Consider the following 18,867-nt stretch of genomic DNA (forward strand, 5'->3'; position numbering starts at 1 on the left):
CTGCTCTAAATTCAATACTGCAGTATTTTTAGTTTTATTTAAAGAGTACAACCCCAAATCAGAAAAAGTTGGGACAGCATGGAAAACGCAAAAAAAAAGAAAAAAGAAGTGATTTCTAAATTTACTTTGACTTGTATTTCATTGCAGACAATATGAACTCAAAATATTTCATGTTTTGTCTGGTCAACTTCATGTCATTTGTAAATATGCACTTTCCTGTCATTCAGACCTGCAACACATTTCAAAAAAAGTTGGGACAGTAAAGCATTTACCACTTTGTAATGTTGCCATTCCTTTTCACAACACTTAAAAGACATTTAGGGACTGAAGACACCAAGTGATGAAGTGTTTCAGGTGTAATTTTGTCCCATTCTTCCTGCAAACAAGTCTTAAGGTGGGCAACAGTACGGGGTCTTCATTGTCGCATTTTGCGCTTCAAAAAATGCGCCACACATTCTCTATTGGAGACAGGTCGGGACTGCAGGCAGGCCAGTCAAGTACCCGTACCCTCTTCCTCCGCAGCCAGGACTTTGTAATGTGTGCAGAATGTGGTTTTGCATTGTCTTGTTGAAATATGCATGGACGTCCCTGGAAAAGATGTCTTCTTGAAGGCTGCATATTATGCTCCAAAATCTCTATGTACTTTTCAGCATTAATGGTGCCTTCACAGAAGTGCAAGTTACCTTTGCCAAGGGCATTGACACAACCCCATACCATGACAGACCCTGGCTTTTGGACTTGTTGCTGGTAACAGTCTGGATGATCCTTTTCTTCTTTGGTCCAGAGCACACGGCGTCCAAAAAATACCTGAAATACTGATTCATCTGACCACAGTACACGTTTCCACTGTGTGATGGTCCATCCCAGATGCCTCCGAGCCCAGAGAAGTCGACGGCGCTTCTGGACACTGTTAACATAGGGCTTCCTTTTGGCACAGTACAGTTTTAACTGGCATTTGTGGATGTAACTACGTATTGTGGTACTTGACAAAGGTTTGCCAAAGTAGTCCTGAGCCCATGTGGTGATATCGCTTATAGATGAATGACGATTCTTGATGCAGTGCCGCCTGAGGGATCGGAGATCACGGTTGTTCAGCTTAGGCTTGCGCCCTTGTCCTTTACGCACTGAAATTCGTCCAGATTCCTTGAATCTTTTAATTATGTTATGCACTGTTGAATGTGAAATATCCAAATCTCTTCCTATCTTTCTTTGAGGAACATTGTTTTTAAACATTTCAGTAATTTTCTCACGTATTTGTTGGCAAACTGGCGATCCTCGGCCCATCTTTGCTCCTAAAGGATTAGACCTTTCTTGGATGCTGCTTTTGTACCAAATCATAATTACAATCACCTGTCGACATCACCTGTTTCAAATCACATCATTATTTAACCATTTTACCTCATTACTAGCCCTAAATTGCTACTGTCCCAACTTTTTTTGAAATGTGTTGCAGGTCTGAATGACAGGAAAGGATGCATATTTACAAATGACATGAAGTTGACCAGACAAAACATGAAATATTTTGTGTTCATATTGTCCGCAATGAAATACAAGTCAAAGTAAATATAGAAATCACTTCTTTTTTTTTTTTTTGCGTTTTCCATACTGTCCCAACTTTTTCTGATTTGGGGTTGTAATATGTGCACAACGCGCGTACACTCTGATTATACACACACAGGGACGCACAGCAGCACACGTACATTTTTAAATATGAAAAATTAAAGGATTCAAATGTAAACGATTATTATTGTGTACATAAATATAAAACTGCCTACATGTCATAACATATAGTCATTGTGTGTATCAGAATTAGTCTACCTATTTGCAGTAATGATGAGCAAGCAGAAGGAGAAGCATTCAGTTTTTCCACTTGCAAAATCCGCCATGTAAATAGCGAATCCCCTATGGCGCGAGAGCAACTGGCTTTTAAAGGGAATGGGAGATGAGACTCTTATTGGTTTATTGTATATTATGCCCAAAACACACCCATGACTCATTAAGAGACTAGGGACAACCCTTTTGGACCAAGCGCCTGGCACACCGACCATTTTTCCCGTCGTTAAACTAGCAAAAGTGGATTTCCTGTGCCATGTGCTTCAGACCATGAGCTCAGATCATTAAAATAGGGCCTATAGGGTACAAAGGGGCTAAAGGCGTTGCGGGGGAAAGGCGGCTTTCATTTTATTTACCTCTGAACCACTAGATGGCACAAAAACTTGCCGCAACACTTTCCAAAACATCAACTTTTCAAAATGCGCATGGAAATGTGTCTGATCCTTGATTTGAAACGCAAAGTAGATTCTGCACTAATTTGATCTAATATTTAATGTTTTTAAAAATGTAGATTTAAGAAGCAAATGAGAATCGCTAATATTATTGGCTATAATTTGAGACAAAGGTCTTCTTAATGATTGTCAGTTTTGTTCAAGTTATTTATAGCAACAGTTTTTCAACAACGGAGGAATATGTAAAAATATGGTATAGGGTAAACAGGTACAATAGGTGCAATAATTAAAGGTGCAGTATGCATGATTGACTACTCTCTCGTTCATAGAGATTTTTAGGTCAGGTAGAATCTGCGATCTCTGACCCAGTTTGTTTGCTGGCTTCCATGGCAACAATACGCTGTGTTTTCTGCCAACTGGTAACCTGTGGTTTCGCACAGACCAAAACACAAACAGACATTCTGACACGAAACACACACTTCAAAGTAGAATATCTGGCTGTTGCATTGATTGAAACAAATAGGGGAATTCAGCGTGTTTCCTAAATATCTGCAAACATATTATGGTATTTTTATGCTTTAGAAAAGTGAAAAACTTACATACATCACATTTAACAATAAACAGCGGATGACTTCAACATTTGTTGACATGAAATGGTTAGATTCAGATGCTAAATATCATGTATTAAGATGGGTGTCCACCTTAGAGATAATCACCATATTTATATTTAAAAATATGATATTAATCATATCATATAATAAAATATAATTTGTTACTACTGTAAATCTATATTACATTATTATGTGATCTCCTTCAATGCTTCCATAATCTTTACTTTTTAAAATAATTTGGTTTCTTTATAATAACATATTTTAAGGACGGTATATTTATTGAACAAAAAATTTATATTTTATTTATCAAAATAAACAGAAAATAGTGCAAACTTTGCTGAAGTGATTGTTTTGAACAAGTATTAACATAGACATTATTGAAAACATATTATTTTAGCTAAAGTATTTGTGTCTTTTGTGCCCCGTGTGTCTGTGGGGTAAAAGTCCCCCCCTCGCCACCTCATACATTTATACGATTTTTAAACAAAACAGCCCATTTTTATGATTTATTTTCACACAAAATCTGTTGCTCCATCAATGTTCAATACACACACACACACACAGTCTGGTGCGCTATCCTTCTGGGGACTCACCATAGGCGTAATGGTTTTTATACTGTACAAACCGTATTTTCTATCCCCTTACACTGCCCCTGCCCCTAAACCTAATCCTCACAGGAGACATTCTGCATTTTTACATTTTCATAAAAACTCATTCTAAATGATTTATAAGCTTTTGTGCCCGTGGGGACCTCAATTTAGGACACGAGTCCCCATGAGTCTGTCTACAGTCAGGTTGAAGTCCCCACCAGGCTAGAAAAACATGTACACACACACACACACACACACACACACACACACACACACACACACACACACACACACACACACACACACACACACACACACACACACACACACACACACACACACACACACACACACACACACACACACACACACACACACACACACACACACACACACACACACACACACACACACACACACACACACACACACACACACACACATATATACAGTGTTGGGGGTAACGCATTACAAATAACTTGGGTTGCATAATAATATTACTTTTTCCAAGTAACTAGTAAAGTAACGCATTTCTTTTCACATTTACAACAAAATATCTGAGTTACTTTTTCAAAAAAGTAACGCAAGTTACTTTTCACATTAATTTGACTGACAGCTCTCCTGCCCCCATGTTGAGAAAAATAAGTGCAGAGGCGTTGTGTGTAAACATGATGGTTATTGTAGTTCTAGACTAAATATGAGCATTTATTTATCTCACTTGCACAATAAAGATTCTGTACTCCTCAAAATGAATAAAATCAGTCAAATGCAAAATCAGAGTACTATGCAAACCTCCAATAATTAAATGTTAAATAAAACAACTATTTTTATGCATTTCATCTACCTTTATATTTAATTTACCAATGTCTTGCTGCTGACCTTTGATGATGAAAATTACTAGATTTTTGTATTTTATTGGTAAAACTTTTTTCTCCTGCATCCTATTCTACCATTATTACTGCTCATGTGGGAATTCACCTTTTTACCTCAGCCTGGGGCTTATTATTTCAATTTTGGTATGAAGAGGTCTTTACTGTTACACAAAAATATAACTTTTTTGTTATAAAAAACAAACAAAAACAAAAACAAGCCCAGCCCAGGTGAGAAAAAATAACGCAAAAGTAACGGAACGGAACTCAATTAGTTACTTTTTAAGGGAGCAACGCAATATTGTAATGCATTACTTTTCAAAGTAACTTTCCCCAGCACTGTATGTATGTATATATATATATATATATATATATATATATATATATATATATATATATATATATATATATATATATATATATATATATATATATATATATATATATATATATATATATATATATATATATATATATATATATGTGCAATCATATATTTGCAGTCCTACACTTTGGGAATAGTGGAAAAAAAACAAGTTTTCTTAAGGTGTGCCTTTACCCCATTTGTACCCTACCATTGTGTTCAAATATTACACTGTCTATAAATCCTGATTGGATGATTATAAACCCACCTGCGTCTGCACATTTCATTTTTGTATTAATGTGCCAGTTTTGCTTGGCAACAGTAAATAACCTACATTTAGGCTACAGTAGGCAAATTAACTATTTGAATGTATTACGCTAAATAATATACATGTAATTGTTTAATGAGCATTTGTGTCTTAATAAATATAAAAAATATGAAATAAAAAAAATTTAAATTAATGAACAAGTCTGCCAAATAATAGTCTAATTCATAATCCCTCCAAACAGTTTGGCGCGAATTTTTTTTTTTTTTTTTTTTAGGTTATTATTATAAAGACACTGTGTCTTGCTTTTTGGCAAACAAAATGTATTCACGCTTCATGTACTTCTCTCGGTTTTTCACTAGATGGCAAACAAGTCAGCTAATGTGGGTGAGTATTGAGCTTCAGGGTTTCTAAGGGTCGGGCAAAACAAATGTAGGGTTTCTTTCAGATCCCCCCTAGTGGCTTGAGTGTAAGTGAGGGTTTGGATGCTGCGCGAGGCCGTCAGTATCTGCATCTCTCGCATCAGCGCCACACACACACACACACACATACACACACACACATACAGCATCTCCATCTCGACGCTCCACCTGCCCTCATCAACAACCCGAATTTGAACTGTCTTTGAGCCCCTAAAAAGCGTGAAAGTTGACCTCTCTCGGTGAGTACGCGTTTAAAAACATCTTTTCATCTCGCGCGGGTTGTGTTTGGGTGGGAGATGAATTGTTGTGACTGGTAAACCAGCCTTCAAACGGGCGCGGATGCTTTATGTGCGCCGTGGCTGATGTTTCGACACCTGGATTTTGGACAGTATAGTTAAACCGTGCTGTGTTTTCCCTCTTTCATCTCGAAGATCAATGCACGATCCTTTACTTCCATGTGCACGCGCAACGTTTGTGTATTTTAAAGCATTGCCATCAGACGGACACGCGTGAGGTGTTTACCAAAAGCTTTGATATATAAGGTGTGCTGTAGCTCTGCACGGTTTATTCACGTGCCAGAGGTGTATAGATTTTTTTGTTTTATTATTAAAGGTGGTCGATATATGATTCAGAGCCAAGGCTGGATATTTTACAAGTGTTCCTCTGCATTTATAGGCTGGTGAAAAGTGCAATAATCCTTTAAAGATGGTTAAACTGGGGAGTAATCTACAAGACAAAGGAGCGAAAGCTGTTAGTGTTGAGGACGGCTTTCAAAACGTCCCCCTCATCACGCCCTTGGATGTTACTAATCTTCAGTACCAAGCCCCAGACAAGGTAAGGAAAATTGTTCTTTATAGGTATTATATAATAGGGTCGTCAGACCTTGCCTTTCATCAGGGCATAATATATCCCTCCAAACCGGTTACAGTGCCTAAAACTAATAATGATGTATTAACCCAATTGTCAGATTACGCTGTTTTTTAATTATCATTTGAGTATGTACAATACAATAGCTTTTCCCCAAACATGCCGGTACAATCCTCCAACCGGTGTGCATAAGGGCGCGAGCTGTGACACTTTCTGTGAGTGGTGCTCCGGCCCTCATTTGGGATTCTGCTGAGGATGGCGCAATCATTCTTTGCACCTGCTAAATGAAGTGGCCTGTCACTCTGCCCAAACCTGGGCACAAGCCAGTCACAAAAGCACAGGCTGTCGTATTTTAAGGATTGCACAGAAATCCCACCCCCAAGCCTTTGGGGTGGTTTATTGGCCCGCATGACAAACAGAAAAAAGCCATTTTATCGTTTATCTCGGCTGTCATATGGAGGCTGCGTCGTCTGTTTAATGCCGGCTTAGAGGTGAAGAGGATGTGTTGGATTATTAACATGCCTCTGCCACCTGGTGAGCCTTTCTTCTTCTCCTTGTGGCTCTATGCATTAGTAAACAGGCGAAAATTGTGTATTTATAGATCATTTTTGTGGACAAAAAATGACGTTCAAGATGAAAAAATTGTAAATATAGTATTTTTATTATTTTGTAGGCACTGAAATATATGAAAATTATAGTGAATATTGGTTTTAATCATTTTTTTTTCTAGACCACCATTTTTCTAAAGGTAGCTGAAACGATCTTGGTTCAGGTCAGTTAATGTTTATATCCAAAGACGTGTGCTTTAGGGCACTTGCAATGATCCCACCCTGCTTACATGACGTCATACTTCAATATAGTTCATGTGTAATTAACAAAATTGAGATTGCAATTATGACATTTTCCAATGAATAAGAGGAACGAGAAGGGTAATTTAATAGAATAATGGCCCTTAGCCTCAGTCTAAAAGATGACTGGATTTGTCTTATACAAATTATTTCAAATAGTTTTGTCAGCATCCAATTGCATTTCGAAAGGAACATCACTAACATATACAAATAGCCATAGTCTCCGGCATATATATATAATATATCAGGGCTCCAGACTCCAGACATTTGAGAGCAGTGGCACCACTCAGTTCTACAGATGGAGGTGCCAGCACCTGATTTGGTGGCGCTGGAGGAAACTTTATCATAAAGTTAATTTAATCATACATTTACTGTTGTTTTTTTAATAAGTGTAAATATGTTTGTTTATTGGAAATTTAACAGTGAAGCACTGAGCTTGAATTGATATGGAGATTAAATTAACTTTTATTAACAACAGTAATGTGCAAAAAACTCTTTTTTAAAGGGCAAATTTAAATATTCTGCTCTTATTAAATGTACGATTGTTCTTCTATAGTCTGGGGCGTAGCCATCTTTTCAGAAGTGAGGGAGACAGAAATGTCAGGTGTAAGACCAGTTTTTTCTGACCTTTGTCTAATTGACAGATTTAATTTATGTCATCTCTTGCTTTTAATTCGGTAAGATATCAAATACACTGCTGAACAATAACCAGTAATATCTGTAATATTTTTCGCTATATTTTTGCAAATTTTTACGATTGGTTTATGTACTACAACAAACACCCTTGGATTTTATGCAATGTAAAAAAATATACAGTACCTATCAAAAGTTTGGAAACATTACAATTGTTAAATGTTTTTCAGAGAAGTCTTCTGCTCACCAAGGCTGCATTTATTTAATCAAAAATGCAGTAAAAAAGTAATACAGTGAAATATTATCCTAATGCAAAGCAGCTGTTATCTATGTGAATATATAGTTAAAGATTTTTAAATGTAATTTATTCCTGTGATCAAAGCTGAATTTTGAGCATCATTACTCGTCTTCAGTGTCACATGGTCCTTCAGAAATCATTCTGATATGACGATTTACTAAACATTTCTGTTTATTATAAATGATGAAAACAGTTGTGCTGCTTCATCGTTGTGGAAACCATGTATTCAAACATTTGTGGTAAGATTAAAAAAGAGAGAAATTATTTGATTCATCAAACATGCATTAAATTGATCACAAGTGACATTTATAATATTACAAAAGATTTATATTTAGTAAATGCTTTATTAGATGCAAATAAATGCTGTTCATTGAACTTTCTATTCATCAAAGAATCCTGAAAAATAAAATGCATCACGGTTTCCACAACATTTCGTGCGAGTAAACCTCCTCGCCCATGTCTATAGTATCACACAGAACTGAGCGACAGTTGTCCATATATAAAGGAGTGGAATTTGCTAACAAGTCAATAAGTGCTCCTCTGCCGCCATATACTGGTTATAGTGGTAATTTCATGCCTTTTTTTTAAATAAAAGTGCTTGTTTGGCCTACACCTTTAAACTTTTAGTTTTACTTATCATCACATTAAAAATAATATTAACATTTGATATTTAGAGCTTTGAAATGCTGGAAAAAGTGTGAAGCTCTTGAAGTTGAACTGCTTGAATTTCACTCTCAAAAGGTTGTACGAAAAAACAACAACAACATTCGACTATTTGGGGTTAATTCACCCAAAAATGAAAATTAGCCCATGATTTACTCACCCTCAAGTCATCCTACGTGCATATGATAGTTATTTTTGTCTATAAAGTTTTGACAATGGATATTTTTCTTACTCAAACGCCCCACTTCGCTTCGGAAGGCCTTTATTAACCCCCCAGAGCCGTGTGGAGCAGTTATATGATGGATAGATGCACTTTTATGGACTTCATAAACGAGACAACAATTCACTGCCATTATAAAGCTTTGAAGAGCCAGGACTTTTTAAATATAACTCAGATTTTATTAGTCATATACGTCTAGGATGACTTGAGGGTGCGTAAATCATGGGCTAATTTTCATTTTTGGAGAACTAACCCTTTAAGTCCATGGTGAATGTTTATTATTTGTGGACTGAAACCCTTCGTTCATGCAACAATGGTTTCTCCTGGATTCCTCGTCAGCGCTGTTTGATCTGATATCTGTGGTTTATAACAGAGAATTCTGCACCGAACGCTTCCCACTAGATCTCGCAGTAGTGGTGAATTCAAACACTTTCTCACTGGATCTCCCAGCGCTATGTAGTAACGGTGTTGGGTGATCGAGATGGGCTCGTGTATGAGCTCACGCTGCGCTGTCTAATATTGCTCCGAGCTGATAAACTGTCCGCGCACAGCAGCTCAAGTGAGTAGCGCGGTTCCGTTCCGCTTTCATTTCGTTTGCCCTTTGATGTTTCTCATATGTAACAAAAATAGCAGCTCTTATCAGTTGGGCAATATGGTGGTGGCACCAGTGCGACCTCTAACAAAATGTAGTCGCACTAGCAGGAAAAAAGGTTGCAAAATGCGACCATTTGGTCGCAGTCTGTAAATGACCAAAATAATACCTCCGAGATGGTACAAGATCATTCAATTGCTAAAAAAAAGGTACAGATATTTTGTTCAGAAGGTTGAAAGCAAATTATAATCACTGTAAGCAGAGAATCTATCGTGAAGTTGCTGTAATGCATGCACTTGATGCAGTTCTGTCACATAAACTTGGACAATGTAAAATTCATTAATTTTTCATGCTGACTTTAAAGTCTTTAAGCAGGACAAGGATCAGCCCTGCGGGAAATCATTATCTTTCTCTAGAGGTCTGCAGATAGCAATCAGGCAGTAATAACTGCAAATTATTCAAAAGCTGTCTTAACGTTATTTATTTTATATGAGCCAAGTTAAAACTCACTCTGTGAAGAATTACATTTATTTACTGTAATTAAGTGTGTAGATTCATTGCATGAATATCAGAGAGTTTTTCTCAGTTATTGGATACCATAACCGAGGAGCAAAACATATGGATTTAATTGTCAGATATTTAAGTTAGGATGTTGCAAGGATAAGCTAAACCGTGCATTTAGTTGTGAAGCAATGATTTTTTTTTTTTCCCAAGTTTCCCAAGGGGACTTATGTAATGGAAACATTTGGTCAGGATGTCTTGTTGTCATCCAGAATCTCGAAACCGTTCCATTATCATCAGACTACCAAATTCATCATCTGCTAATTGCATGCCAAAATCACAAGCTGCATGTCATCAGCGTCTCATCATTATTCAAAGCATTTTTCCAATCAAGTTGGTCGTCATATCAGCATATATCAGTACAGCACTCATATTTGAGAGGATCAATCCATTCCGGTCCGCAGTAGTTCCTGCTGTTGACACTATCGATGGCTTGAATCAGCAGCAAAAAAGACAATGCGCAACCTTGCCTGGAGGCAGAGGGTGCATTCTGGGGGTGTGCAAAAACTGAATAACAATCCTAGCGATAACAGAATGCCTCACATAGATCAGGAGAAGGAGAGAGAAATGGAAGCAGACAAGATGGTTATTCAGGGGGAAAATGAAATGTCAGAGGGTTTGGGAAGGAGACAGATAAGCAGTAATTGCAGAGTTCATGACAAGTAGTTGAGCTTCATCCAGTGGCCTACAGGACATTAGACTTCATCAACTTCAGGGTTTCTAGAAAGTAAGGTGGCAGGAACGGAGGTCAACACGAGACGCGTTATTCCTCCATCTGTCACCTCGCATCGGACAGGGACAGGGTTGGGGCAAGTTGCTCCCTCCTAATTCATTAGTTGGAACTTAAATTGTATGACAGGATGAGGAATTTACAGGATGATTTTTTTGCCATATCCAAGTCAAATGAAATTTGAACACTTGAAATCCGAAGTCCTAATGAACTCAGTCCTAACCACACCCATATGTGTTTTGAAATCGAATTAAAATGTGATTTTAATTAATGTAATTGTATTAATTTTATTTCAGTTTGAATGGTTGGAATGGATTTCAAGCAGGTATTTTCCATCATTTAATGTGATCTACCCAGTCTGATTTGACTCACGATTGAGTGCTGTTGTGGGAATCGGCTTTGATTTTGGAAAGTCCCATTGGGACTGTGTTACTGGAAGTCCTTGTTATCTCAGAGTGTCTGTCAGATCAGTGATTTTGAGCAATTTAAGAACCAGCATGGAGTTTTATCATGAGGAAGGCCTAACATGATTATGGCCATTATTGATTGGAAGGTACTGGCTTTATGGTACAGTTATCAAACTTTGATCTTAATGGAATTTCATATCAGGTTGTTTTGATGGTTAAATACTCTCTCCGCAGGTGGTGGTGAAGACACGGACTGAGTATCAGACGGAACAGAAGAACAAGGCCAAGCTGAAGGTCCCGAAGGTGGAGGAGTTCACCATCAGTGTGACTGATGGAGTTTCTGAAAGGCTGAAGGTATAGCTGAACTTCCTTTGTCAGTAATTGTATGCTCTGTCTGTTCTTTTAAAATCGGCTTAGGTGGCCGTGCTTTGTTTTTTGTTTTCTTTCTTCCATTCATTTGTTGAAAAAAAGAAAACATCATGGCTGGTCAGCAAATGTTCTGGGTGCTGGTTCCCAGCATTGGATTCATTTGAAAACCAGATTCACCAGTTAGAAGGGGTACATGTGAATTGAGTTTAGTTCAAATGTTCTGAAGAGACACGATCACTTTATTGATGAACAGATTTAATTTAGGCTTTTATTCACATATTAACATTCATCAACTCAAGCGTCAGTTGCGGTAAACGGAGGCTCAAGCATGTTCGCTTGAACAAGTGTGAGAACCAATGAGGTTCATTCTCGTGTTACGCTGCACGTTTGAGCTTCAGCAAGAACCAATGAGGTTCATTCTCGTGTTACGCAGCATGTTTGAGCTTTAGCAAGAACCAATGAGGTTCATTCTCGTGTTACGCTGCATGTTTGAGCTTTAGCAAGAACCAATGAGGTTCATTTTCGTGTTAAGCAGCACGTTTGAGTTTCTGCAAGAACCAATGAGGTTCATTCTCGTGTTACGCAGCACGTTTGAGCTTCAGCAAGAACCAATGAGGTTCATTCTCGTGTTACGCTGCATGTTTGAGCTTCAGCAAGAACCAATGAGGTTCATTTTAGTGTTAAGCAGCACGTTTGAGTTTCTGCAAGAACCAATGAGATTTCATAAAAAATCTCTTAATCTGTGTTCTGAAGATAAACAAAAGGCTTACGGGTTGGAACAACATGAGGGTGAGTAAATGATGACAGAATTTTCTTTTTTGGGGTGAACTCTATCCCTTTAAAGCTACACTATGTAACTTTTCCGTCCACTAGAGGTCGCCTGTTCAAAACAAAGGCGTAGTTTGATGACGCCACGTTTGAGCGCAGAATCTTGGGACATGTGGTCTTCACCTCAGCCGGTGGAAAAGAGTCAGGATAGGACTCGGGCAGGAATCATGTTCATGGATGCGATTATTAACATTACTGTAGTGAAGCAGAGCAGGACCGAGTGTTGTGGAGCTGAGCAAGGCCGCAGGAGCGATTGAAGAGCGGGACTGTTATTATGGCATAGTCGCCAGCGGGACTTTTATTATGACACGGTCACCGGCGACACTTCCTCTTTTCCAGTCATGAGTATGAGGTAACGCAGCTCTATTTATCGTATTAGATATATCTGACTGAGTGTGTTGAAAAGGAAGTTATGACGTTCGCTCGGGGGCTGCTATGACACTTGTTCACACTGTAGTGAGAGTACAGCGTTTCTTCTAAATAAAACCGAGGAAAATCGAGGGTAACGCAGATATGACGCAATCGACAGGCGACTCCCTCAAACGCATAGCTCACACGTCCCGGTTCCTTGGTTAAAATAGCATTTTTTCACGATTTACAAATAGTTGGAAAAAATTTGGGATATTCTAAGTATTCAACTGAACAAAATATATAACACTGGCCTAGTGGTTTTTGGATATTTTACTGCAAAAATCTTACATAGTTCACCTTTAATGCTGTAAAAAAAAAACCCTCTTGTTTCAACACTGCTTCAACTGTTTGGAATGAATCCTGGAAACAGTTTGAGAGGCTGTTGGGCGCTAGAGAGTTGTCGGCAAAGTGAACTTAATGCAGAACTGGAGAGTATGGAGGGGCATTTTATCGGAGCATTGAAGGTCGTTGGAGAGGCAGATGAAGACGACAGCAAACATTGGCATAAAGACTGACTTTGTTTGTTAAATAACACTGAATGAAACTGTCAGCACTCTTGGAATCACAATGCACTATGAAAACAATAACTGTGACTTATACTGAATGTTCCTTTCCACAGACACAATCAAGATGTTCTTGTCTGAGATCCTCCTTCAACTGCGCTCATTATTTTTGGAGGTACTAAAGGAAACGTCCTGGAGCTTTCGTGTATGCGCTTGTTGTAGGAAACTCTTTTTGAGGTTGTTGTCTGGAACGAGTCATTCTGAGGACAGAAAGCAAACTGCAGGCTGATCTCTGCTGCGTAGGCTCCCAGTTGGATTTTTAACATATTCCCTGCTGTCGCTCCACTAGCAAGTAAAGAAGGAATGTTCCCCCTCATTAATTGTTCAAAACAAAAGAGAGTTGTGGTCTCTTGGTGTCGTATGCAGCCAAGTGGAACATATTAACATATCATGTTAAAATAAATTTGGTATTAAGACATCTTAATTAAGCGGGGAGTAGGTTTTGTGATTTCAGTTAGTTCTTGGTGCATTTGGGTGGGAGGTTTGGCCGACAAAGTGTGTTTTTATTGTTCTTCAAAAAATGAACATGGATTTGTTGCACTGTTAGTTTTACATTATATCAGTGTTACATAGTGAAAACGAATATTCAGTAGGAAATAATCTAGGACGGACTTTATTTTATCCATTGGGATTTGATTGAATCTTGGGGAATAGGCTGTGATAGTTGTTACTAGTGCTTGCTAAGTGCTAAGTGTAATCCCTAGTCCTAGGATTTTTAATTTACCACTTTTTGATTTTAACATGGTAGACGATAAAACTGCTGAAAACACAATTACATTGAATAAATTGTACCAATACCATTCATTACATTGAAAGAGGGAACCAAACTTTTTTTTAAAGACTTTTTTGGGCTCTTTTGGCTTGGGGCAATAGGCAGCCCACTAGCAACCACGTAGGCTCCTTTCAATCGACTTGAAACATGCTAAAACACTCAGAACACCTTAGCAACCACATAGCAATGTCTTAGTAACCACCCACAACACTGTAGTTATCAGGGCGAAGACTTTTGTTAAAAAATGAACCAGTAAAAATCTGACTGGTTAATATTATTTTTCCCTCTCTGTGTAGCATTGTGGTTTCACAGACCGAATGCTTTTACACCTGGTATTAAGATGTGTTTTGGTCGATCGGATCACAAGTAGACGAGGAAGACACATTCCCGTTTACAGCTGGTGTTTTAATCCGTCTCTTTTGTCCACTTTCGACTACTTCTGTCCTGATTTTTATGAAGGGAGGGTCATTGGGCAGTTAAATGTATGTTTTTTTTTTCACATCTTTTGATCTAATGGACAAAATAAGCTTGTGAAATGTACATATGAACGCATCTGGAGACCACGGAAAAACATACGAAGAACATCAGCTTTTGTTTCTACTCTGATTGCCGCAAGACCGCGCAGAATATGGTGAATGTGTGTTAGAAATCAGGAAAAGTGAGAGAATATTATGCTTGGTAAGTTTAAATCCTGTCTGGCTAGCACGCTTCCCATAATATTTCGGCATGAGGTCAGTAGGAGGAGAGAAGCGGGTCTTTTAGTGGCTGTTTGAACACATTCAACCAAGTTTACACTACGAAAGCAATCCGTTCAAATGCGTTTTCCACTACCTTTGGAAGTGGTCGAAAGTGGACAAGCTCAAAACGCTTTAGACTCTGTTTACACCTGTATTTAGCATCGTCCACTTGTGATCCGATCGACCAAACAAGGTGTAAACAGGGCCTCAGATCAGGTTAAAAATGATGCTATTCTTTCTTCAGAATAATGTTCGCTGATTGAATTGTGCTCGATAAGCTTCTTAAGGATAGACTATAGCACATGTATACATTGATGGGACGTTTACATGACACTGTTTTCAACAAAAAAACGAAAGTCAACAGCATTTTGGGGGCCTGAAAACGAAAACTTTTAAAAACTGGTTTCAAAGTGAACGTTTTTGAAAACGATACTGCTGTTGTCTCCGTGTAAACTACAAAAACACAAATTTGTGGAAAAACTGACGTTGTCAGTCTATAGGCGCCTAGTGTTTCTTTACAAAGACTTCACGAGTTCACACTTACATATAAGTCCGATAGAATAAATGGTATGTGTATTTGGCGTGCTGTCCGAGGAGAGGGCTCCGAGCTCGGTATTTGGCCCGAACCCAGAGTACTCCCCCCATATCTCTGGTTAGGAAAGTAACCAGGTGAGTGTGAGGAAGACGGGGTGGTGGAGGGATGCTGAAAACCTGTCAAGGAGCATTGTTGAGTTGACTGGGTATTTATATAATCCTCCACTTGTGCTGACTGGGTAGACATGTTGATTACTGCTTGCTGACAGCTGGTTGGAATGACATAACGGCTGTGTCCCAATTTGCATACTATCCGTACTAAATAGTATTCGAAAAAAGATTTAGTATGTCCCAAATCTTAGTATGTTGAAAAAAGTATTACAAAGATTCCCGGATGGTTTACTATTTCCGGTAAGAATCTGAAGTGCAGATCGATGCGCACTCTAACGGCTGATATTGCCCACAACCCATTGCGAGATGGACGGGGATTCGATTAGAACTACAAACGCGGATAAAAAGTGTTTAAAAAACTACAAACATGATGGTTACGCGAGTCTGACGGAAGTGGAGAGGATTATATAAAGTGGTTTGAGTGAGCAATTATCAGTATTTAACCTGACGAAAAGATATTTATTCAAAATTATCCACATTATATTTCTCCTTCAGCAGCATTGAGAACTTTTGTAATGATACGTTTGGCCATTAACTTTGCAAACACACGAGAGGAGTCTCTGCACAAAGACCCACGAAAGGCAGATCAACGAGCGACTACATTTCTCTCCGATACGGTAGGAAATTAAATTGAAAGTGGGGGCTTTTAACTGTGACGATGATTGAAAGGGCAGTTTAAACGGTGACGGGACGCACGTAACAGAGTCCGTTAAAGATGACGAAGTAGTATGTCCCAAAGCTTGCATACTCTTCTGCTACACACTCAAAAGTATGTACTTTTTCTTTACAAAAAGAGTACATACTTTTAGGACGTAGTATAAGTAGGCGAATTGGGACGCAGCCAATGATTGGATAGATCATCTGAACATGCTCCTCCCAAACTTTGTTAATGAAACATCATTTATCGGCAACTACCAGCAGAATACAGCGATTTTAATCGTTTTTGAATGGGGATCGTTTTGACAACGTTGTTGTCTGTACACAAAAAGCACAAATTAAAAACATATCCGTTTTTTTGTACATCATTTGTCATGTAAATGTTCCCTACGAGATAACTTGTCAATCCAGGAATACACCCCTGCAGATCCTCCTGTTTGTGCTGCAAACCAATTAATAACCTGCCTGAAAAATAATAAAGCTTCCTAATGGAGAGCATCTGCACACATAAAGACGCACAAGTTCTAATGCGCAGTGCAAAATAGATAGCCAGCTAATCCTTAGACGTAGCTGCACAATCCTCAGTTCAGACACACTGACATCCCATAGCTGAATGGATGTCAAGCCGACAGTAGACATGAGGGACGGGAGGAGAGAAAGAGAGAGAGAAATAGATGACATTGAGCTGAAATGCTGCCCCATCAGTCTCGGCATCTCAAGCAGAATAAGAATGAAGGAGAGAGGTTGGGTGAGCGGCAGACGTGCTCGCTTGAAAGACCACTCACATACTGGCACACCCACACTGCACTGCCTAGGCCCTTCGGCTCTTGTTTAGTCTACCATTTTAACATCTCTGGAGAGAAAATGAGAACAAGAAATAAAAAAAGAGGGGGGAAAGGACTGCTACAATGGAGGTAGCTAGTCAGACAGAGAGAGAAAAATACACCTTTAATACACAGTAAAGCTTTTATGAGAGTGGGCGTTTTTTAAATTGTGCAGTTTCTACTGTGTGCTGTAGACTACACGTTTTAAACAAAGCTGAACATCATGTTTTTGTCGTTATAACAACAGCCGTGTTCTTGTGTGAGGCCAGCTGATTACCATAATCATGCACCAGTGTATTTCTAAGTTACCATGTTACTGCCATGGCACATAACCAAAATACATAGTAATACAATGGCATGTTTTGTTTATTTTTGTTAGTGTGATGTCCGTTGATTGCTGTATTCATATCCATGATATTTGCATGGTACTCAAAGATACTTCAAATAATACCATGCTATTATTACTGTGATATTTGTTCAAATGGTACTGACCAATTAGGCCCATTTATTACCATATTTATGTATCAGTTTATTTACATGGCACTAATGCCATGGTATATAACCAAAAATGTGAATACCATGGAGCAATGTCAAAGAAACCGTTTGATTGCCATATTCATTTCTAAGATATACTTGCATGGTTCTTCAAATAATACCATGCTATTACCATACATGTCCAGAGGTCAATGGTAATACCATGGTATTTTTATTACCGTCTGGTCAGTGTGAGATGTATTGATTACCATATTTAAATACCTTGGTACTCCATGACTACCAGTGTAAAAGGTGATATTTATTGGGATGTTTATTGAAGTTAATGCTTTCTTTGAAGAGCATTGAGCAAATGTCCCTTTAAAGGACAGATTTTATTTGAAACTCTGCAAGCGTTCAAGCTGAAATGCCTTTGTTGGTGCAACGTAACTCATACTGTCATTGACAAAACGGCGACCGCCATGCAGAGAGATGCATTTGAGGGCACACAATCCATTTTTGTATAATGCTGCCAATCCATTCTCCCTAGTCACGCAGTAAATTGTCACCGGGCATTCGCTCGATGTCAAAATAAAGTACCCAATCATGTGGGAGTGCCAGGAAACAGAGACGATTGTCACCCACCCTGAAGTCAGGAGACCATGCTATGCTGCAGTCACGCTGAATTGCTCCTAGCATCCCCCTACAGATGATAGCCATTCATTGGATTTGACAAATCGTTTGCTTGGGCAAAACCATATGTTGTCAAGCAGTGACCTCGGGTAACGTAGGGGGGCAGTCGCTGTCAGAGTGATTGATCTTGTTGAGTGATGCTGATTGGAGTCTCCAAAGGCAAACTGGAAACACTCAACCCCAGTTTTTACATGTTCTCTCCACTACCAACCTATAATATGTAGAATGTTACTATACAGTCGAGATTTTCAAAAAGACATAATTTACTCACCTTTATGTCGTTCCAATTTCCTTTCACACAAAAGAAGATATTTGAAAAATATTTCAGCTGTCCATACAATAATAGTCAGGGGGGTCAAAGAGTTTCAGCGAATGCAAAATATTCTTCAAATATTTTATTTTGTTTTATGGAGAAGAAAGAAAGTACAACCGCGTTTGGAACAACATGAGGGTGATGAAAGAATTTTCATTTCTAGTTGAACATTCCATTTAAGACTTATGATTTAAAAATGTATATTGAAAATTACAAAGAATCAAGTGGCAAAATACATGTACATCCTACACCGGTGTTTTTTGCTATTTTCAGCCCAACGCAGTTCTCATTTTCACGTCCTGCACCACGTTGTTTAAATAGCAGATGCACTCGCGCATCTGTTCACCCATGGGCGTGCT

The 18,867-nt window shown here is 38.5% G+C and overlaps 1 protein-coding gene across 1 annotated transcript in view; it reads left to right on the plus strand.

Moving 5' to 3' along the window:
- The first annotated feature begins 5,381 nt into the window (after positions 1 to 5,381).
- Positions 5,382 to 18,867, plus strand: part of nsg2 (neuronal vesicle trafficking associated 2) — a 40,798-nt gene continuing 27,312 nt past the window's right edge. Inside the window, exons 1-3 of the mRNA XM_079834935.1 lie at positions 5,382 to 5,585; positions 6,022 to 6,180; positions 11,400 to 11,519. Coding sequence (XP_079691061.1) covers positions 6,052 to 6,180; positions 11,400 to 11,519 — 249 coding nt within the window. The 5' untranslated portion in view covers positions 5,382 to 5,585; positions 6,022 to 6,051. The remainder of the gene's footprint in view (positions 5,586 to 6,021; positions 6,181 to 11,399; positions 11,520 to 18,867) is intronic.

This window comes from Gobio gobio, assembly GCF_949357685.1.
Source record: "Gobio gobio genome assembly, chromosome: 14".
In the NCBI taxonomy this organism is placed as follows: domain Eukaryota; kingdom Metazoa; phylum Chordata; class Actinopteri; order Cypriniformes; family Gobionidae; genus Gobio; species Gobio gobio.